Here is an 18,082-nt window from a genome sequence, read left to right as displayed (position 1 = left end):
AAGTGCATTTTATGGCCTTTGTATGCCTGACGACAGGGCCAAAAAAAAAAAAAAAAAATGCAGGCAGGGATTGTTTCTGAATGGTGGTTGAAAAATATCTTTATAACCTAGTTCGAGGTTAAAAGACTGGTCCCCCAACCCCCCCTTTTTTAAAATCCATTCTTTTCAGAGGTATTAAAACTGGAGAATAAACAAAACCTCCAGAATATATATTTTTTTCCCTGTAATACGGCAAGTGTTTTGAAATCATGATGAGGGAGTTTGAAAAATGGAATTTAAAAAATCTCATACTCAAAAAAAAAATAAATACAGTAAAACTACACCTCCTGATTGTGTTTACGGCTAGTGATAGGAAAATAGGGCTTTAAGTCCAAATCAGGTTGTCTATGCGTATAAATAAATAACCCCGGATGCTTGCTGACCTTGAAGCAAATTAAATCGAACCTCTTTATCTTACCATCGTGAAATTAATGCTACGTACGGACAAACCCACACCCCGCTCAGAGGAGAATTTTATTATGTTTTGAGCTCATTATAACTAGATTGCCTCATTATAAAAATTTTGCAGAAGCTGCTAGAAATGATTAGAGTTATTCATTTGGAAATCCGTCAAAAGTATCCTTCACTGGGTAGAGAAATAATTATGAAAATAAAGCCCCCACTTTTAAGAATGTTTTCTTTATGTGCATGTATTCCCTGCTCTCAATACCCTAAGGAGAAAAGATTGTTTAGTTAAAAAAAAATTAAAAAAAAAAGGAGGAGGAGGAGGAGGAGGAAGAAGAAGAAAAATGAGGAAGAAATCAGCGTTTTTTTGTGTCCTAATAAAATTTTTAGTCACGTTAACGATGGCTCATGCTTTCTTTGAGAAAAAGAATCTCTCACGGTAATTGTTTTGATGGGTGATTCTTTTTAAGCGAAGGAGCAGATTCCCTAGTAGAATTAGCTTGATATGGAAGCATGTAGTTCAAGATGGGAAGCCGTTAAACAGCATTCACACAATGTACACTGACACGAGGGACCATCTTCTAGCAACAGTTAACTAGGAATCGCTGAGACGGTGAAAACCATCGCTTAGAAGGCCATGGCGAGGTGGCGTGGACAGAACTATGGGCGTGCGTGGAGCTGAGGGCCATGGACTTACAAATAGGAAGAAAGAAGAAATTTAAATAGCTGCCGGGTAGCACTAGAGCTATGACCGCAAGCATGCGATGTTTGAAGTCATACTTATTGTCTCAAAAATAGTTCAGATGACTGCTCCCCCATCTCTCACACATTTAAGCTTTACCCTCCGCTTTCTCCCAACGCCGTCTCCTACAGGTAAGGGAAGAGGATCACGTATGAAGTCCTATGTCCCAATATATTTTTTTCCTGTAGTATGGCAAGTATTCTGAAATCATGATGAGGGCGTTTGAAAAAAATGGAATTGAAAAAAATCTCGTACTCAAAAAAGAATACAGTAAAACGAAACCTGATTGTGTTTATGGCTAGTGGTAGGAAAATAGGACTTTAAGTCCAAATCAGGTGCATGTATTCCCTGCTGGGGATGTTTCCAGGGATGTCAGACACCATCCTGAAGTTCTGCGTGTGCGACGGGAGTTCATAAACTGGACGCGGGGCCTGAAGCGCGGGTCGGTTGGCGTTGTTCGGTGGTTTAATAAATTAACTGATAGTTCAACGGGGGCCTTTTAAAACCGTGCGGCGGGCCCTTAAATGGCGCTCGGAGGCCGGCCGGCCCCGGGCCCATGTGCTCCCGATTACGGGCCGCGGCCCGCCCCGGGTCAGTGGTCACAGTTGTCCTGAATTACGCGTCTTTCTTCCCGGGGACCCTCTGCGGCGTCGCACGCTGTAATCTTCTTAATGGCTTCGTTCCAATATTCACACATAATATCGGAGATTTATGGGCTGTTAGAAATACGACCCTGCCAGTAGCAGTTCCGTTACTCAAGGAATTCAAAATTGGAGAAATAAATCAGGGCCAGGCGTCCGGGGACCCTTTGTGTACCTGAAGGGAGGGGGGGGGCGGGGGGACTCCCTTTCTGTCTTCTGACAAGAACACTTGTTTGGCGATTTCATCATTTCACTACGGATTTGGGCCGCTCCGAGGAAACGGAATGCAGATTTGATTGGGAGTGATTTTAACGATATTGATGATCAGGCGGAATCGCTTTTAAAAGCCGGGGGTCCGTTCAGAGAGGCTAGTGAGAACATTGTGATTTTATTTTTTATGTTTAGTTTTTTTGTGTGTGTGTCGATTTTATTTTTTATTGGCTGTGCCCCAAATATGGAGACTTCCAAACAGATGTAGTTTGAGTGTTTGGAAGTAAATAAAAAAGGCCATTTTAGGGCTATAAACAATATCCACTGAAGTTAGTGTCACTGTGTTAGGTTTCTAAGTGAGGGGCGGGAGAAGAACCAGATGGATTAAACATAACATTTGAAATCTCACACGAGGTCACTTTAAGAAAATGTACTATGGAGACACCAAATTCCAAATATCAACACAAATTTCGTGTCCATTTACACACTCGCTTAAAGTAGTGCATTTCTAAGCTCTCACTGCGCGTTTTAATTTTTATCATCAGTGACACTTTGACAAGTGACTTGAACAAGGGTTACTATTTCAGAAATAAATAGGGCGGCCCCCTTGTTGGGAAAGGAAGCGCATTGGGATCATAACGAGCTGCAGGAAATCCGTCTCCGGGCGACGCGTAAGATAACGATAAAGCGGCTCTTGTACCCGATGGCAGGTTAGAATGGACATTGGCGGTGACGTGCCTTCGAATATCCATTGCTAGGCAGGTGAATTTGGGCCTATATGGCTTCCCTGTCTTTCATTTTAACTCAGTAAATCATAATCATAATAATTAATAATTAATAATAATATACTCTGAGCCAGGTTACCTGTCTCGGGTCTCCTGTTTTGAAGATGACAGCTCAGAGGCTGTGCTGTTCATGGTGTTTCTAGAGCTTCGGGTCCTATGGGTTTTGACCCTCAGATTCATGCCCCACACACACGACCACGGTCCCTCTCCAATAAGCCTGGTTCCCGGGGCCACGAGTTAACTCTTTTTTTAAGATTCCCCATACAAGCCTCTCTCCTTTCCAGTCTTGTTAAGGAAACATCGCTCTGGCCTGTTTGATTGAAATTCGGATTTTCCGCACGGTCGGAACCACTCGTTCGCATCCTGTCTAGAATCCCGTTGGAAAACGATTTCCTATTTCCTATACCGAGGGCGTGTAGAAAATAGGTACATGCAAGAGTCATCCTGCAGCCCTGACCGGTGTGGCTCAGTGGCTAGAGCGTCGGCCTGCGGACTGAAAGGTCCCAGGTTCGATTCCGGTCAAGGGCATGTGCCTTGGTTGCGGGCACATCCCCAGTAGGGGGCGTGCAGGAGGCAGCTGATCGATGTTTCTCTCTCATCGATGTTTTTAACTATCTATCCCTCTCACTTCCTCTCTGTAAAATGTCGATAAAAATATATTTTTAAAAAAAAGAGTGATCCTGCAGTTCGCTGGAAACCACAGAGCGTTCTATGCAGGACGGCCACGTGTGTATGGAGTGTCTGTCGTGACTGAAGCACTGAAGAGGCCCTGATATAAAATGGGTCATTTAAAATCCCGGCCACCTCCCCCGAGGCTCCCTGCTTCCCCTGAAGGAACAGGTTGATGTTTTTATTGTGATACAAAAAAAAAAAAAAGGGCACGAGCCCGGCCGGTGTGGCTCACTCAGTGCATTGACCTCTGAACCAGGAGGTCAGGGTTCGATTCCCGGTCGGGGCACATGCCCGGATTGCAGGCTCCATCCCCAGTGTGGGGCGTGCAGGAGGCAGCCGATCCATGATTCTCTCTCATCATGGATGTTTCTATCTCTTTCTCCCTCTCCCTTCTTCTCTGAAATCAATAAAATATATTTTTTTTAAAAAAGAAAAGCACGAATTGTTCTCAGTCACCAAAAAACCATGAAAAGGCTGAAGAACTAGAAACAACAACTCTGACTTTAAGTAAATTGTTTAGATAATTGCATTCGAGCGAGGTAATGAATTTGGGAATAAGTTTGGAAAAGAATGGGCTTTTTCAGAGAATGTTTTAAATGAGCTTTTTTTTTTTTTAAAAAAAAAAAACAAAGGTAAGTATGTACACAAACGGCACTCTCACAGCTAGAGAGAGTCAACAGACAGGGCAAATGCTTTGGCTCTTCCCTCTAATCCGACATGAAGGCTTAATAGGTAACGACGTCATCAAGAAGCAAAAAAAAAGGCCCCAGAGAATTCTCCATTAGTTCCCGGTGTGCCACAGTTCTGCTGTAACCCTCACGGTGTCTGACAGTAAATGGAGGCCCCTGAAATTTTTAGGTGAAGCCCAGACTAAATCAGCACAGATTAAGCAGCGATGCCCGGCCGGCGTGGCTCCGTGGCTGAGCATTGACCTAGGAATCAGGAGGTCACGGTTCCATTTCCGGTCAGGGCACAGGCCCGGGCTGCGGGCTCCATCCCCAGTGTGGGGCGTGCAGGAGGCAGCCGATCCATGATTCTCTCTCATCACGGATGTGTCTATCTCCCTCTCCCTCTTCCTTCCTCTCCGACATCAATACGAGTATGTTTTCAACAAGTAAAACAAAATGTTAATCATATCCCATCCCCACCCTGTTCAGATTCACACTTGAAATAAAATGCGGATTCCTTAAAAAAAAAAAAAGAATAAAATCCACTTTCTTTAAAAAAATATATATTTTTTAATTGATTTCAGAGAAGGAGGGAGAGGGAGCTTCTAGGGAGCTTGGGTAGAAATGGGAAGACCAGCTCTTGGGAGGCCACCTCCACCACACGGGCCTTGCTGCAGAGATGATGAATATCCTGACTCCATCATTTTCTCCAAACCGTGGGTATAATTGGACCCAGTGGGGGTCTCTCCCTTTGATCAGATCAGAGTCACTGTGACTTTTCCCTGGAAAATGTCACGCCTGTGAAGGTTTATCACCTGTAGAGCTGGCCTTGCCTCGGATGCTGTGTTCCCGCCTCATTAGCATTATTCTAAGTTGAGTTGCTAATTAGGCTGACCCTTCCTTGACAACCATCATCGACCAGAGGGGTCGGGACCACCGCGTACGTCAGGAAATAAAAATATCCCTTCTTGCCCGGCCTTCGTGGCTCCGTGGTTGAGCATCGACCTAGGGACCAGGAGGTTACGGTTCGATTCCCGGTCAGGGGCACATGCCCGGGTTGCAGCGGGCTCGATTCCCCAGTAGGGGGCGTGCAGGAGGCAGCCGATCCGTGATTCTCTCTCGTCATTGATGTTTCTCTCTCTCTCTCTCTCTCTCTCTCTCTCTCCCTCTCCCTTCCTCTCTGAAATCAATCCTATATGATAAAAAGCTAATATGAAAATGGTCCCCTCGACCAGTTCGACTGGGAGTTCGACCAGCGGTTGGGGCTGGCCAGCTAACCATCCGGATCGGAGCGGGCTGGCCGGACCCCACCTGTGCACGAATTCATGCACCGGTCCTCTAGTAAAAGCATAATTCAACAAGACCGTGTATACCATTTGCATAACACAATTCTCTACTCACCGTAGGTTCTCAATCACTTTACCTTCATTCCCCTTTTTATGTCCTAACTAGAGGCCCGATGCACGAAATTCTGCCACAGCCCTCGCCCGCTGTGGCTTTGTCCGGAAGGAAGGACGTCTGGTCTAATTAGCATATTTTGCTGTTATTATTATAGATGCTCAAAACTATTCAGCAAGTGATCAGAAAATCCCATAGGCAGGCAAGGCTTCCAAAAATAAGATTCAATGGGAAGAGCTCTGACCGGTTTGGCTCAGTGGATAGAGCGTCGGCCTGCGGACTGAAGGGTCCCAGGTTCGATTCCAGTCAAGGGCATGTACCTTGGTTGCGGGCACATCCCCAGTGGGGGGTGTGCAGGAGGCAGCTGGTCGATGTTTCTCTCTCATCCATGTTTCTAACTCTGTCCCTCTCTCTTCCTCTCTGTAAAAAATCAATAAAAAAATATTTTAAAAAAACTAAGATTCAATGGGAAGGGACCTTGGAGGACCTAGAACGGGGAGCCTTTTAGAGCAGAAATGGGGGATACCCACCCGGGCTCCTCTCCAGACGGGTAGACACCTGTTGTCATTGCTAAAACATGGGCACCGGCGTGGCGCCCGCGCAGTTGACTGTAAAACAATTAAAGCTCAATTATGTCAAGAGGCCCTGGGAGACGCGAAAAGAGGGAGCACAGAGCCATTTGCATCCGCGCGTTCCTCGGGGTCCCCGCCTTCCCTTCAATTCACAGGCCAGCAGGCGCTCCCGCAGTTCAGGAGAGAAGCTACGGGAGGAGTCCGAGCTGCGGGGGGAGGGTCCCCGCAGGCACCGGGGTCGGCCTGCCTGCCGATCGGGCTCGTGCCGCCTCCCCGGGCCCATCTCCGAGGTGTGCATGTAACGGCTCCTCTCTGTCCCGCAGGTCTCGGCCCTGAAAAGCAAGCTGAAGAAGCAGTCCACGGCGACGGGGGACGGCGTGGCCAGGGCTTTCCTCCGCGCGCAGGCCGCCTTGTTCGGATGCTACCGAGACGCGCTGAGATACAAACCCGTGAGCCCACCTTTCGTCGCGATGTTCATTTGCATTTGCGCTTTATTTAAAAATATATATATTTTTTAATTGATTTCAGAGAAGAAGGGAGAGGCAGAGAGAGAGAGAAACATCCACGGGGAGAGAGAATCGTGGATCGGCTGCCTCCTGCACGCCCCCCACTGGGGATCGAGCCCGCCACCCGGGCGTGGGCCCTGACCGGGAATCGAACCCTGACCTCCACAGCGGCAGGTCACCCACAAACATCTGCTCTGCAGCCCCCCCAGAAGCCAGCTGCTTCTATAGGGTGGAAGGACAAAGATGGCCTGGGGAAGCAGGGATTACAGGAGGGGGGAGCTAGGCAATGCGGGCTGGGATGGGATCCCATTGTTTGGGCTGTGAGGTCGTAGCTAGTCCCCAATAGTCTGTGTTTGCCCCTAACCTGCCCCGACGGTTGCTCTCCCCGGCTGCCGGGCATTATTGGAACGAACGCTCATCTGTGTAGGATTCCACCCTGTCCATGCTGGATTGGCTCAAGTCGTGACGGGCCGCCCGGACCCCTTGGTTGTCTGGTTTCCCGTCCACGGATGCCCTGACCTTCTCTCTCCCCCCAGGGGGAGCCCGTCACCTTCTGTGAGGAGAGCTTTGTGAGGCACCGCTCCAGCCCCATGAAGCAATTCCTGGAGACGGCCGTGAACCTGCAGCTGTTCAAGCAGGTGAGGGTGGGGCCCCCTCGTGTGGGGGATTAGTGCCCTTCTGTGTCTTTATCTGTCCAGGGGAGGCCGTACCACCTGTCTGTGTGCAAAGTGAGTTGTGAAGGTCAGATTCTGTAGGGGTCAAGGATGGAGTGGGAGAATAGAAGATCTGACTCAAGCATGTCAAACTCAAAGGCTCACGCGGGCCAGATAAACAAGGTTGAAGTGTACGTGGGCCACCAAGAAAACAAAAGCTTCAATGATCATAGACCCGTGATTTATTTCGATAGAGACATGCTGAGTACAAAGGGCTGAAATACATGAGTCACCGTGAACATAAAGTAATGGAGCATCTTAATAAAAATGAATATTTGTTCTTGAACATTAACTTACCGGACACTGAATAACTGCACGAATGAATAAGCGTAATGCAAATAAACCTCTTTTTCTTGTTCTCCGAAAGCGAAATATTTCCTGTTGCTCACAGCAAGTCAGTCCGAGACTAATGCTGTGGCCATCGGCTGCTAAAACATTCGCTGCTGGTATTAGTGGCGAGAAATGGCGCGCCTGCGAGTAAGGGAAATGAATGCAACACGATGATAGTCATCAGTCATTAGCGAACGTTGTAGTTTGTTATTAATAATTATGTATAACAGGATATTGTAAAAATTAAGTTAGGAGATTTTTATTAAAACATTTCTTACATACTGTTATATTGACTGGGCTGCAAAAATATTCGTTGTGGGCCGTATGCCGCCCGCGGGCCGCGAGTTTGACATGCTTGATCTGACTGATTCCTTCCCTCTGACCATCAGAACTCCATGACTAGAGTCTTACCATTAGAGCAAGTTCCGACGCAGTAAGTTCTTCTTTTATATAGTTACAAAAAGCATATATTTTTAAAATGTTTTTATTGATTTCAGAGAGAAAGGGAGAGGGAGAGAGAGATAGAAACATCAATGATGAGAGAGAATCACTGATTGGCTGCCTCCTGCACGCCCTCTATTGGGGATCAAGCCCACAACCCGGGCATGTGCCCTGACAGGGAATCGAACCGTGACCTCCTGGTTCATAGGTCGACGCTCAACCACTGAGCCACGCCGGCCGGGCCCAAACTGACAGGTTCACTACTTTGACGATAGAAACCTATTTCCTAAGACACAAACGCATAGCCAACACCTTTGCGCTCATGGGAATAAAGAACTTTTGGCCATTAAAAGACACCCCATATTTGCAATCCATATGAAACCACCCATGAACTTAGACTCTAGAATAAAACAAAACAAACTTCCGTGTGTCAGTAAAGCGTCACCTCCAATACAATTGTGCAAACGACTCGAACGAGCAGATGCAGATGGAGAAACCTGAATAGAAACGTATTTCATAAAAACACATTTAAAGAAAAACCCCCACAAACAAACCTGTTTTTCAGACGTTCCCAGGTTTGAAAGTGTTTTTCTTGGCGGTCGACTCCCTGACCTCCTTGGGCCTCTGTGCCATGAGTCAGCCCGCCACGTCCCCGGGTTGGAGATGCCTTCCGGCCGGCTCTCGCATTCCACGATACCGAGGAATAAACAGAACGCAGCCGGGTGATAGCGGGCTCCATTTGGGCCCGCTCCTCCTGAGATAATGGACTTGGAAAGCAGCCCAGAAGCAGCTCCTTAAGCCCACAGCCCTGACAGCTCCATCCTTTAGGCGGCCGCCTCCCGAAGACTCGAGCCTTTCTTTGCAGGCCTCTGACCTGGGGGTCCCTCAGCAGCAGCGCACCTGTGTTGGTTTCTTGTCCCCCCACTTTTTTAAAATGTGTTTTTATTGGCCCTGGCCGGCTTGGCTCAGTGGATAGAGCGTCAGCCTGTGGACTGAAGGGTCCCAGGTTCGGTTCCAGCCAAGGGCACAGGCCTGGGTTGCGGGCTTGATCCCCAGTAGGGAGGCGTGCAGGAGGCGGCCGATCCATGATTCTCTCTCATCATGGATGTTTCTATCTCTCTCTCCTTCTCCCTTCCGAAACCAATAAAGAAATATATGAAGCCGAAACCGGTTTGGCTCAATGGATAGAGCGTCGGCCTGCGGACTCAAGGGTCCCAGGTTCGATTCTGGTCAAGGGCATGTACCTTGGTTGCGGGCACATCCCCAGTAGGGGGTGTGCAAGAGGCAGCTGATCGATGTTTCTCTCTCATCGATGTTTCTAACTCTCTATCCCTCTCTCTTCCTCTCTGTAAAAAAATCAATAAAATCTATACAAAAAAAAAAAAGAAAGAAATATATGAAATGTATTTTTATTGATTTCAGAGAGGAAAGGAGAGGGAGAGAGAGAAATATCCATGATGAGAGGGAATCCTGGATCGGCCGCCTCCTGCACGCCCCACACTGGGGATCGAGCCTGCAACCCGGGCCTGTGCCCTGACCGGGACTCGAACCCTGACCTCCTGGTTCCTAGGTGGATGCTCAACCATTGAGCCACACCGGCCGGGCATGGTGTCTATCATCTGAAACCTGGGGTCGCCGCGTAAGGACGTGCTGCCTGCGTAGAGGGAGAATTCTCTGAGGTCCAGAGCCTTTATGTTTTGTGCTCTGACCCACTTTCTCCGACGTTAACAAGATCCCGGATCAGAGAAACGGGTCAAAAGCTAAGCGTGCTCCCCTTTTATGTCCGCTGGAGATTTGGGGAGATTTTAGAAAGCTTTTAACATAACAATAAATTCTGATAAATCTCTACACCTTCCTATTCATCTTTTTTTTTTTTTTCTTAAAAAAAAAAAAAGAAACACATAGCTCGTTACTTACGGTAGGTAATTTATAGCCGAGCTCAGCACATGCATTAGTAGGACTGACGATCGCGCCGTTTGGGGGTGTGAGAACACATCTGTCGCGTGAATGCATGCGAGGCGGCAACTGCATCAGACACATGTTTCCCGGCACCAGAAAGGACTAAGCGTGTCACATGACCCAGGCGGGCGATGGAGACGCTGCAGCCGGGAGGGTATCAGCACAAGGATGCATATTGCATGTTTTTAATGTTTTATTTATTTTTATTTATTTCAGAGAGGAAGGGAGAGGGAGAGGGAGAGAGCTAGAAACATCCACCATGAGCGAGAATCATGGATGGGCTGCCTCCTGCACGCCCCCTGCTGGGGATCGAGCCTGCAACCCCGGGCCTGTGCCCTTGATCTGAATCAGACCTGGCGCGGGGGGGGGACCCTTCCGTCCGCAGGCCGATGATGGTCTGTCCACTGAGCCACACCGGCCAGGGCCCAACCTCACTATTTAAAATGGGAAGGGCTTGCCCCACACTCCCAGCCTCCCTCACACCATCTCAGTTTATTTTCCAACACTCACCACCTTCTCACGCACTAAGTCATTGATCACATTATTTCTTGCTTTTTCTACCCCCCTCCTCCTCCTCCTCCTCCATCCCCTCCGCCAGCTGTTGAGGCATCACCAGGACTTGGATTTGGGTCTGTTTTATTCATTTTCGTACGTCAGGCGCTTAGAGAAGTGCCCGGTGGGTAGCAGGCACGCCATGAGGTGTTTATGGAATGATTGAATTCATGGATTCTTCGGCCCGAGGGTCATGACGTTCCACAGGCTCCGGGCTGGGGAGAATTATTTCGTGTCTGTCCGTCTGTCTGATATTCCTGGAGGGCCCTGCTGTCCCATCGGTGCTGCTTTCAGCGATCGGGTCTCGTAATAAATGGCACGGAGTGGGCTGCTTAGCCCCTGGCCAGGCTTTTCTGGCCATCATTCCGTGGCAGTCTTAATTTAGCATGTGATGGGGTGACGGTCACGTGGCCACGGACTCTTGGGGAGGAAATAAAAATAACACTATATTTCTACTCCTTCACGTACCTTCGTCCTCTGGATTTAAGCGCGGAGGCCGGCCCGGCGTGTTCCCCCTCGTTACATAACGGGGCGTGCGTGTGTGTGTGTGTGTGTGTGTGTGTGTGTGTGTATACAGCGAGCAGCTGAATCTCTCGCTGTTAGCAGGTGCCCATAAGTAGCTGATGACTTAATTTATTATAACACTTTAGCGTAGTTTTCACTAACCTGCCAAGGTTTACGGAGCATTTATAAGGTGAAATATTTAAGTCAAGACTACCTGGTTCATTTTTTTTTTAGCCCAGAGAAAGGGACATTTAGAGACCCCTAAGAAATGAATATATTTTTAAAGTAGTGTGTGTGTTTTTTTAGAATACTTTTTTAATTGCTAATGATTTCTGGTTCACTTAAAATGTATTTTTCTCCAGCTCTCCAGGCTTGAATTGGATTAGCTTAGTTATCTTCGTGCCCAAGAAAGGCTGCTAATTGGAGATCGTTGTTTGTTTGTTTTTTGCAACGTGGTCATTTTCTCTCCGGGCTGAAAAGGCATCTGGGTGTGTGGTTGTGTCTAGGGCCGTGGTCGGCAAACCGCGGCTCGCGAGCCACATGCGGCTCTTTGGCCCCTTGCGTGTGGCTCTTCCACAAAACACCACGGCCTGGGCGAGTCTATGTTGAAGAAGTGGCGTTCGGAGAAGTTTACGTTTAAAAAACGTGGCTCTCCAAAGAAATGTCCATCGTGGTGCTGTTGGTATTTGGCTCTGTTGGCTGATGAGTTTGCTGACCACGGGTCTAGGGTGTCGCTTCTGAGATTTGGCGTCTGTGCCTCAGGTTAGCACACAGAATAGCACCCCGACTTCCTCTTCCCCAGCCGGGCAAAGAACTGCTCCATTGACCCCCCCTCGCCCCTGAACAATCTTTTTGAGCTTTTATTATTACTAGTTTTAATTCTCCCCCGAAGATATTTTTCTCCCGTTGATTTTTAGAGAGAGTGGAAGGGAGAGAAGGAGGGAGAAAGAGAGAGAGAGAGAGAGAAACACTGATGTGAGAGAGACACGTCGATTGGTTGCCTCCCACCTGCGCTTGGTCCAGGCCGGGAATGAACCTGCACCTGGGTCCCTGCCCTTGACCGGGAATCAGACCTGCGTGGGACCCTTCCGTGTGCGGGCCGATGCTCTGGACCAGTGGCCGGCAAACTCATTCGTCCACAGAGCCAACTACCAACAGCACAACGACTGACATTTCTTTGGAGAGCCACATTTTTTAAACTTCAACTTCTTCGAACGCCACTTCTTCCACATAGACTCGCCCAGGCCGTGGTCTTTTGTGGAAGAGCCACCCTCAAGGGGCCCAAGAGCCGCCTGTGGCTCGCGAGCCGCCGTTGGCCGGCCACGGCTCTGGACTAAACAGCCAGATAGGAAGATTTATGCAAAAGCCATCGTCTGGAAGCACTCCCGAATTCCTTTAAAGACTGACCACCATCTCATCTTCTGTTCTCTCTCTGGCACGTTGGTTGTTATTCGCAGTGTTTCCTGTCCTGACTCTCAATGCCAGAGTCATTCTTTCAGAACCCGTGTCTTCCAGTGACCGAGGGCTGCGTGTTTTCTAACTGCTCCCCGAGGTTCAGGCCCTTTATAAAGCCGCAGCTTTCCAACACAGGCTGTGTTTTTTTTCGTTCACAATTTATTTCTGTGCCACGGTAGCCAAGCATGTTCTTATCTTTTTTATTTTATTTTTTTTCTCGCTGTGAAATGCCGGGGAGTTATTAGAGGAGGGTGTGACCGGTAACCAGCTCCACTTAGGGAGGGTGGGGGAAGCTGTTATGGAGTCAAAAATAGAAAAAGGGAGTTGAGAGAACGATTCCCCCTCAGCATCCCTGCCATGCGTCCCCCGTCCCAGCTCCCCCCAGGCGGGGCGGGGGGTGCCTGTGTTTGTGTGGGCGTTTATGATACGTGGGGGTGCGCGCGCCCCCAGACCCATCTTCGACGTGCAGCGTGAGCATCCTCAGGAAACGTGCGTGCCGGTCCGTGTCCGGCTGTCCCTGGCCGGCCGGCTCGCCGAGCCCGGCGATAAGGCGTGGGGCGTGGAATCAGCGGGTGATGGGTGTCGGCTGGCTCACCTCGAAGTTCAGCCACACCACGTACTCACTCACCCTCAGGAACGCCCCGTCGGCGGGTAGGCGGGGATTTATCTCTCTTCGGACCTGAGCCACCCCGATCCCTGTAAAAGGGGTGGATTATGTCCAGTAAACACAAAGATGAGAACCTTTTAGGAAGTCCTGCGGGCTTAATCTCTTCGAGCCCGGGAAGGCCCTTAAAAGGATGTCTGCGTTGATCCCCATCGTCAGGGACGGATTGCTTTAAATTTATCTTTCTCCTTCGCCTTGGTTTTCCCCCCCCCACCCCCCCGAAATGATACTTTCCCCGTCACATGCCATCCCTCTGGTTTGATTGATAATGCTGGGCTGAAAATGCGTGCAAGCCGAATTTTGCAAGCACGTTCAGCTGCTTTTCTTACGAATTAGCCGTGTATTCTGTAGGGCAGGGATGCCCTCGTTAGAAGTGACGGCCTGTGATCTAAGAAAAAATGGAATGAATAATTCTATACATGACAGCCGGGCCATGATGGTGAGCGTCGACCTAGGAACCAGGAGGTCACGGTTCGATTCCCGGTCAGGGCACATGCCCAGGTTGCAGGCTCCATCCCCAGTGTGGGGCGTGGAGATGGCAGCTGATCCATGATTCTCTCTCATCATGGATGTTCCTATCTCTCCCCCTCTCTCCCTCTCCCTCCTCTCTGAAATCAATAAAAATATATTAAAAAGAAAAAGGAGTCCTCGCCGGTGTGGCTCAGTGGATTGAGCATTGGCCTGCAGACGGAAGGGTCCCAGGTTCAATTCCCGGTCAGGACACATGCCCGGGTTGCGGGCTCGAGCCCCAGTGTGGGGCGTGCAGGAGGCAGCCGATCGACGAGCCTCTCTCATCATGGATGTTTCTCTCTCTCTCTCCCTCTCCCCTCCTCTCTGAAATCAAGAAAAGTATATTTTCAAAAAGGAGAGGTGTACTAATTGGTAAGCGGTTCGCATCACCTCTGCTGCAATCTGCTGTAGGACAGGATGGTTCAGAGGAAGGTGCTGGGTTTTGCTGGATGAACTTGATCTCCGCGGTACAGGGGCCTGACTCTCCTTGGTTGCCCCCTGTGTCAGTGGCTGTGCAATGAAGCCCACCCGCCAGGTGAAGTTCACGTAAGGTTTGCAGCTGCGCCCGGAGCGGATACTGTGGACACGGAGGCCGAGAGGGGCCAGCCGATGCCTGTGCACTGAGCAAGCTGCCCAGAGCCTGGGTCTTTCCTCCTGCTCTTTCCGTATGTGTATTGATTGATTGATTGATTGATTTCAGAGAGAGAGAGAGAGAAACATCCATGATGAGAGAGAATCATGGATCGGCTGCCTCCTACACGCCCCCTACTGGGGATGGAGCCCGCAACCCGGGCATGTGCCCTTGACTGGGAATCGAACCGTGACTTCCTGGTTCGTAGGTCGACGCTCAACCCCTGAGCCACGCCAGGCCCTCCTGTAGTTTCTGATTCCCATTTGTGAGTTAGTCTGTGCTGTGTGCATTTACGTTTAAACTAGAGGCCCGATGCACAAAGATTCGTGCAAGAATGGGCCTTCCTTCCCCTGGCCCCTGGCACCGCCTTCGTTCTGGCCCGGAGCCGCCTTTCCGCCTTCCCATACTGCCTCGAGGCCCAGAGTGGCTGGGGCGGTGGGGAATGCCTGTGTCATCGCCATGGCGACGATGCAAGCGTCCCACCCCCAGCCACTCGGCGCCTGTGTATGCAAATTAACCCGCCATCTTTGTTGGGTTAATTTGCATACTCGCTCCTGATTGGCTGGCGGGGGTCGCGAAGGTACGGTCAATTTGCATCTTTATCTTTTATTAGTGTAGATGATGAACAGCAGTAGCAGTCGCTGAGTACTGGCTATTTGAGTCCTGTGAGCATTTTCTTGTCCTGTGTCTGTGTGTGTGTGCATATATATGTGTGTGTGTGTATGTATGTGTGTGTGTGTGTGCGTGCGCGTGCGCGTGTGCATAACTTATGTTTCTATGAGTGTCTGCTCTTCCTATCTCTGATATAAGCAAGCACTTAACCTTCGACGAGCCACGACAATGAACCTCTCCGACTCTCTTACATTTCAGTTCATTGACGGCCGGCTGGCGAAGCTGAACGCAGGAAAGGGGTTCTCCGATGCCTTCGAGGAGGAGATCACCTCCGGGGGCTTTTCTGGAGGTAAAGACCGTGTCCCGGGCGAGGAGGCTCCCTCTTCCGAAGGCTCCCTCGACCCTGTGTCTGGTGGCAGCGCCTCGATCCCCCGCCATTTCCTCCTAAACTGGCGACGTGTCAGAGGCACCTTCTCGCCTCCGAGGAGCCGCGCCATCTTCTCCTTTGCCCGTTTCCGTGACTCACAGCGTTGGGATGGGCTCCCGCCGGGGCGATGGTTTGGGTGATCGCCCACTATTTCTGGACGTACACACAGAGGGGCAGGCTCTGGCCGCCCCTGCCCTCCTCCTGGCCAGCACCATCTGCTAGGACGGACTCAGGGGCATGCGATAGACATGGTACCTGGAAGTGCCCTCCGAAAAGAAAGGTTTGAACGCCGCATGGCTTCTAGATTGTTCCGTGAGTCTGTTTTGTGGAGGTTTTGACCTTCTGTTGTTGTTGTTGTTGATCCTCACCCGAGGATATTTTCCCATTGATTTTTTTTTTTTCAGAGAGAGTGGAAGGGAAGGGGAGAGACAGGCGAGGGAGAGAAACATCCGTGTGAGAGATGTCAACCTCGATTGGTTGCCTCCCGCGCACATCCTGACCAGGGCCAGGGATGGAGCCTGCAACCTCGGGACGTGCTCTTGACCGGACTTGAACCCAGGACCCTTCGGTCCGCAGGTCGACGACGCTCTAGCTAGCCACTGAGCCAAACCGGCCAGGGCTCATCATGGATGTTTCTTGCTCTCTGTCCCTCTCCCCTTTCCTCTCTGAAATCAATAAAAATCTATTTTTTTTTTAAAAAAAAAAGACGTGAAAAGACAAATAGCACTCATCTACAGACATCCCCACGTTGAATTTTACTCTTAAATGAGATCTGTTTTTGCATCATGGAACTAGAAAAGCCATTGCCGTCATCCGTCTGTTCGTTAACAGGGAAATAGGACTGCCCGGCCAGCGTGGCTCAGCGGTTGAGCGTCGACCTAAGAACCAGGAGGTCACGGTTCGAGTCCCGGTCAAGGGCACAGGCCCGGGTGGCGGGCCGATCCCCAGCAGGGGGCGTGCAGGAGGGCTTTGGCCCGAAGGGAGCACAGAATTTCCCTGGAAGCACTTATTTTTTGGGGAAAACTTAGTGGATTTGACTCCGCAGGTGCTGAACCCGGAGTCCCCCACCTCCCTGCTCCCCTCAGCTCAAGGGGAAGGAGGAAGAATTTAGCTTCAATGGAACTTTTATGTTAAAATAAGACTTTTTTTTTTTTTTTTTACTTTTCACCTCAGACAAGCAAAGCGTTGTCAGCTCCTGGACAAATTGCTGGAGGCGTCTATGGGGCATTGACATAGTGCTGTCTCATTATCTCTCTGACCCGTGGGGCTGCCGGCTCCCTGGAAGGGAAGGTGACACGGGTGACAGTGATAGGGGGGAACGGCGAGCCTTTCATGTGGCTGGATTGCGAGGGGGTCCCCTCTCCCCGGTGATGGAGCCAGGCCAGTCCCTACCGTTTCCACTGAAGGTCTTCTTGTTTCAAACAAGGACGGGGCCGTGGTCGGCAAACGGAGGCTCGCGAGCCACATGCGGCTCTTGGGCCCCTGGAGTGTGGCTCTTCCACAAAACACCACGGCCTGGGCGAGTCTATGTTGAAGAAGTGGCGTTAGAAGAAGTTTAAGTTTAAAAAATTTGGCTCTCCAAAGAGATTTCAATCGTTGTGCTGTCGATAGTTGGCTCTGCGGACTAATGAGTTTGCCGACCACTGGGATTGGGGACTCGCGGGCACCTGACGTGGAGACTGCGTTTTCAGTACGGCTTCATGCCACCCACTTTGTTGTTCTTGAAAATGCAAACGGTTTTGAATTCTCCCATTTTTAAAAGAAATATAAATTGATTTTTTACAGAGAGGAAAGGAGAGGGATAGAGAGGTAGAAACATCGATGAGAGAGAAACATCGATCAGCTGCCTCTTGCACACTCCCCACTGGGGATGTGCCCGCAACCAAGGTACATGCCCTTGACCGGAATTGAACCTGGGACCTTTCAGTCCGCAGGCCGACGCTCAAACCGGTTTTGGCTCTCTCATTTTTATATATATTTTTAAAAATTGATTTCAGAGAGGAAGGGAGAGAGAGAGAGAGAGAAACATCCACGATGAGAGAGAATCATGGACCGGCTGCCTCCTGCACGCCCCCTGCTGGGGATCGGCCTGGAACCCGGGCCTGTGCCCTTGACCGGGAATCGAACCCTGACCTCCTGGTTCACAGGTCGACGCTCAACCACTGAGCCACGCCGGCCGGCAGTCCTGTTTCCTTTCTTGCTGACGAAGGTAGCGGAGGAATTTGAAAGGGTGGTAACCAATCATCCGTTTTCGTGTCATCTTTTTGGCCGCACCGAACCATTTAGACCAATTTACACGTTTGGGGATAAGACCCCACAGATGACTGGAATTTAAACAAATACGTTAGGAGAGGCAGTCTCGGTGCAGACCAGAGAGAGTCCGTCCCTGAGTGTGAGAAAATTGCTGTTTTGATGAACAAGAGCAATGTGAGGAATTTTCTCAAAAAATGCTGATTATTCCCATAATCCTGTTACTCGAACAGAAGGTCTTGGGGATTTTTTTTCCTCTTCTTTTTTCTTTTCTTTTTGGCATTCAGATGCATTTTTTAAGGAGAAAACAGCCTTTAAAAAAGAACGTTTTCAGAGAATAATGTGCTTGTCTCTTCAGTTTTGTGCCAATAGGAACCTTGGATCTTAAAAGCACGA

The 18,082-nt window shown here is 49.7% G+C and overlaps 1 protein-coding gene across 4 annotated transcripts in view; it reads left to right on the top strand.

Annotated features, from left to right (window-relative positions):
• The window catches only part of DENND1B (DENN domain containing 1B), a 107,454-nt gene that overhangs the window by 67,354 nt on the left and 22,018 nt on the right, over positions 1-18,082 (top strand). For all 4 annotated transcript variants that reach the window (XM_079763520.1, XM_079763521.1, XM_079763518.1 and 1 more), the window contains 3 exons: positions 6,456-6,581; positions 7,175-7,276; positions 15,268-15,358. In XM_079763520.1, the coding sequence (XP_079619646.1) occupies positions 6,456-6,581; positions 7,175-7,276; positions 15,268-15,358 (319 nt within the window). The remainder of the gene's footprint in view (positions 1-6,455; positions 6,582-7,174; positions 7,277-15,267; positions 15,359-18,082) is intronic.

This window comes from Cnephaeus nilssonii (genome assembly GCF_951640355.1).
Source record: "Cnephaeus nilssonii genome assembly, chromosome: 23".
NCBI lineage: Eukaryota > Metazoa > Chordata > Mammalia > Chiroptera > Vespertilionidae > Cnephaeus > Cnephaeus nilssonii.
This window is presented reverse-complemented; position numbering and strand designations above follow the sequence as displayed.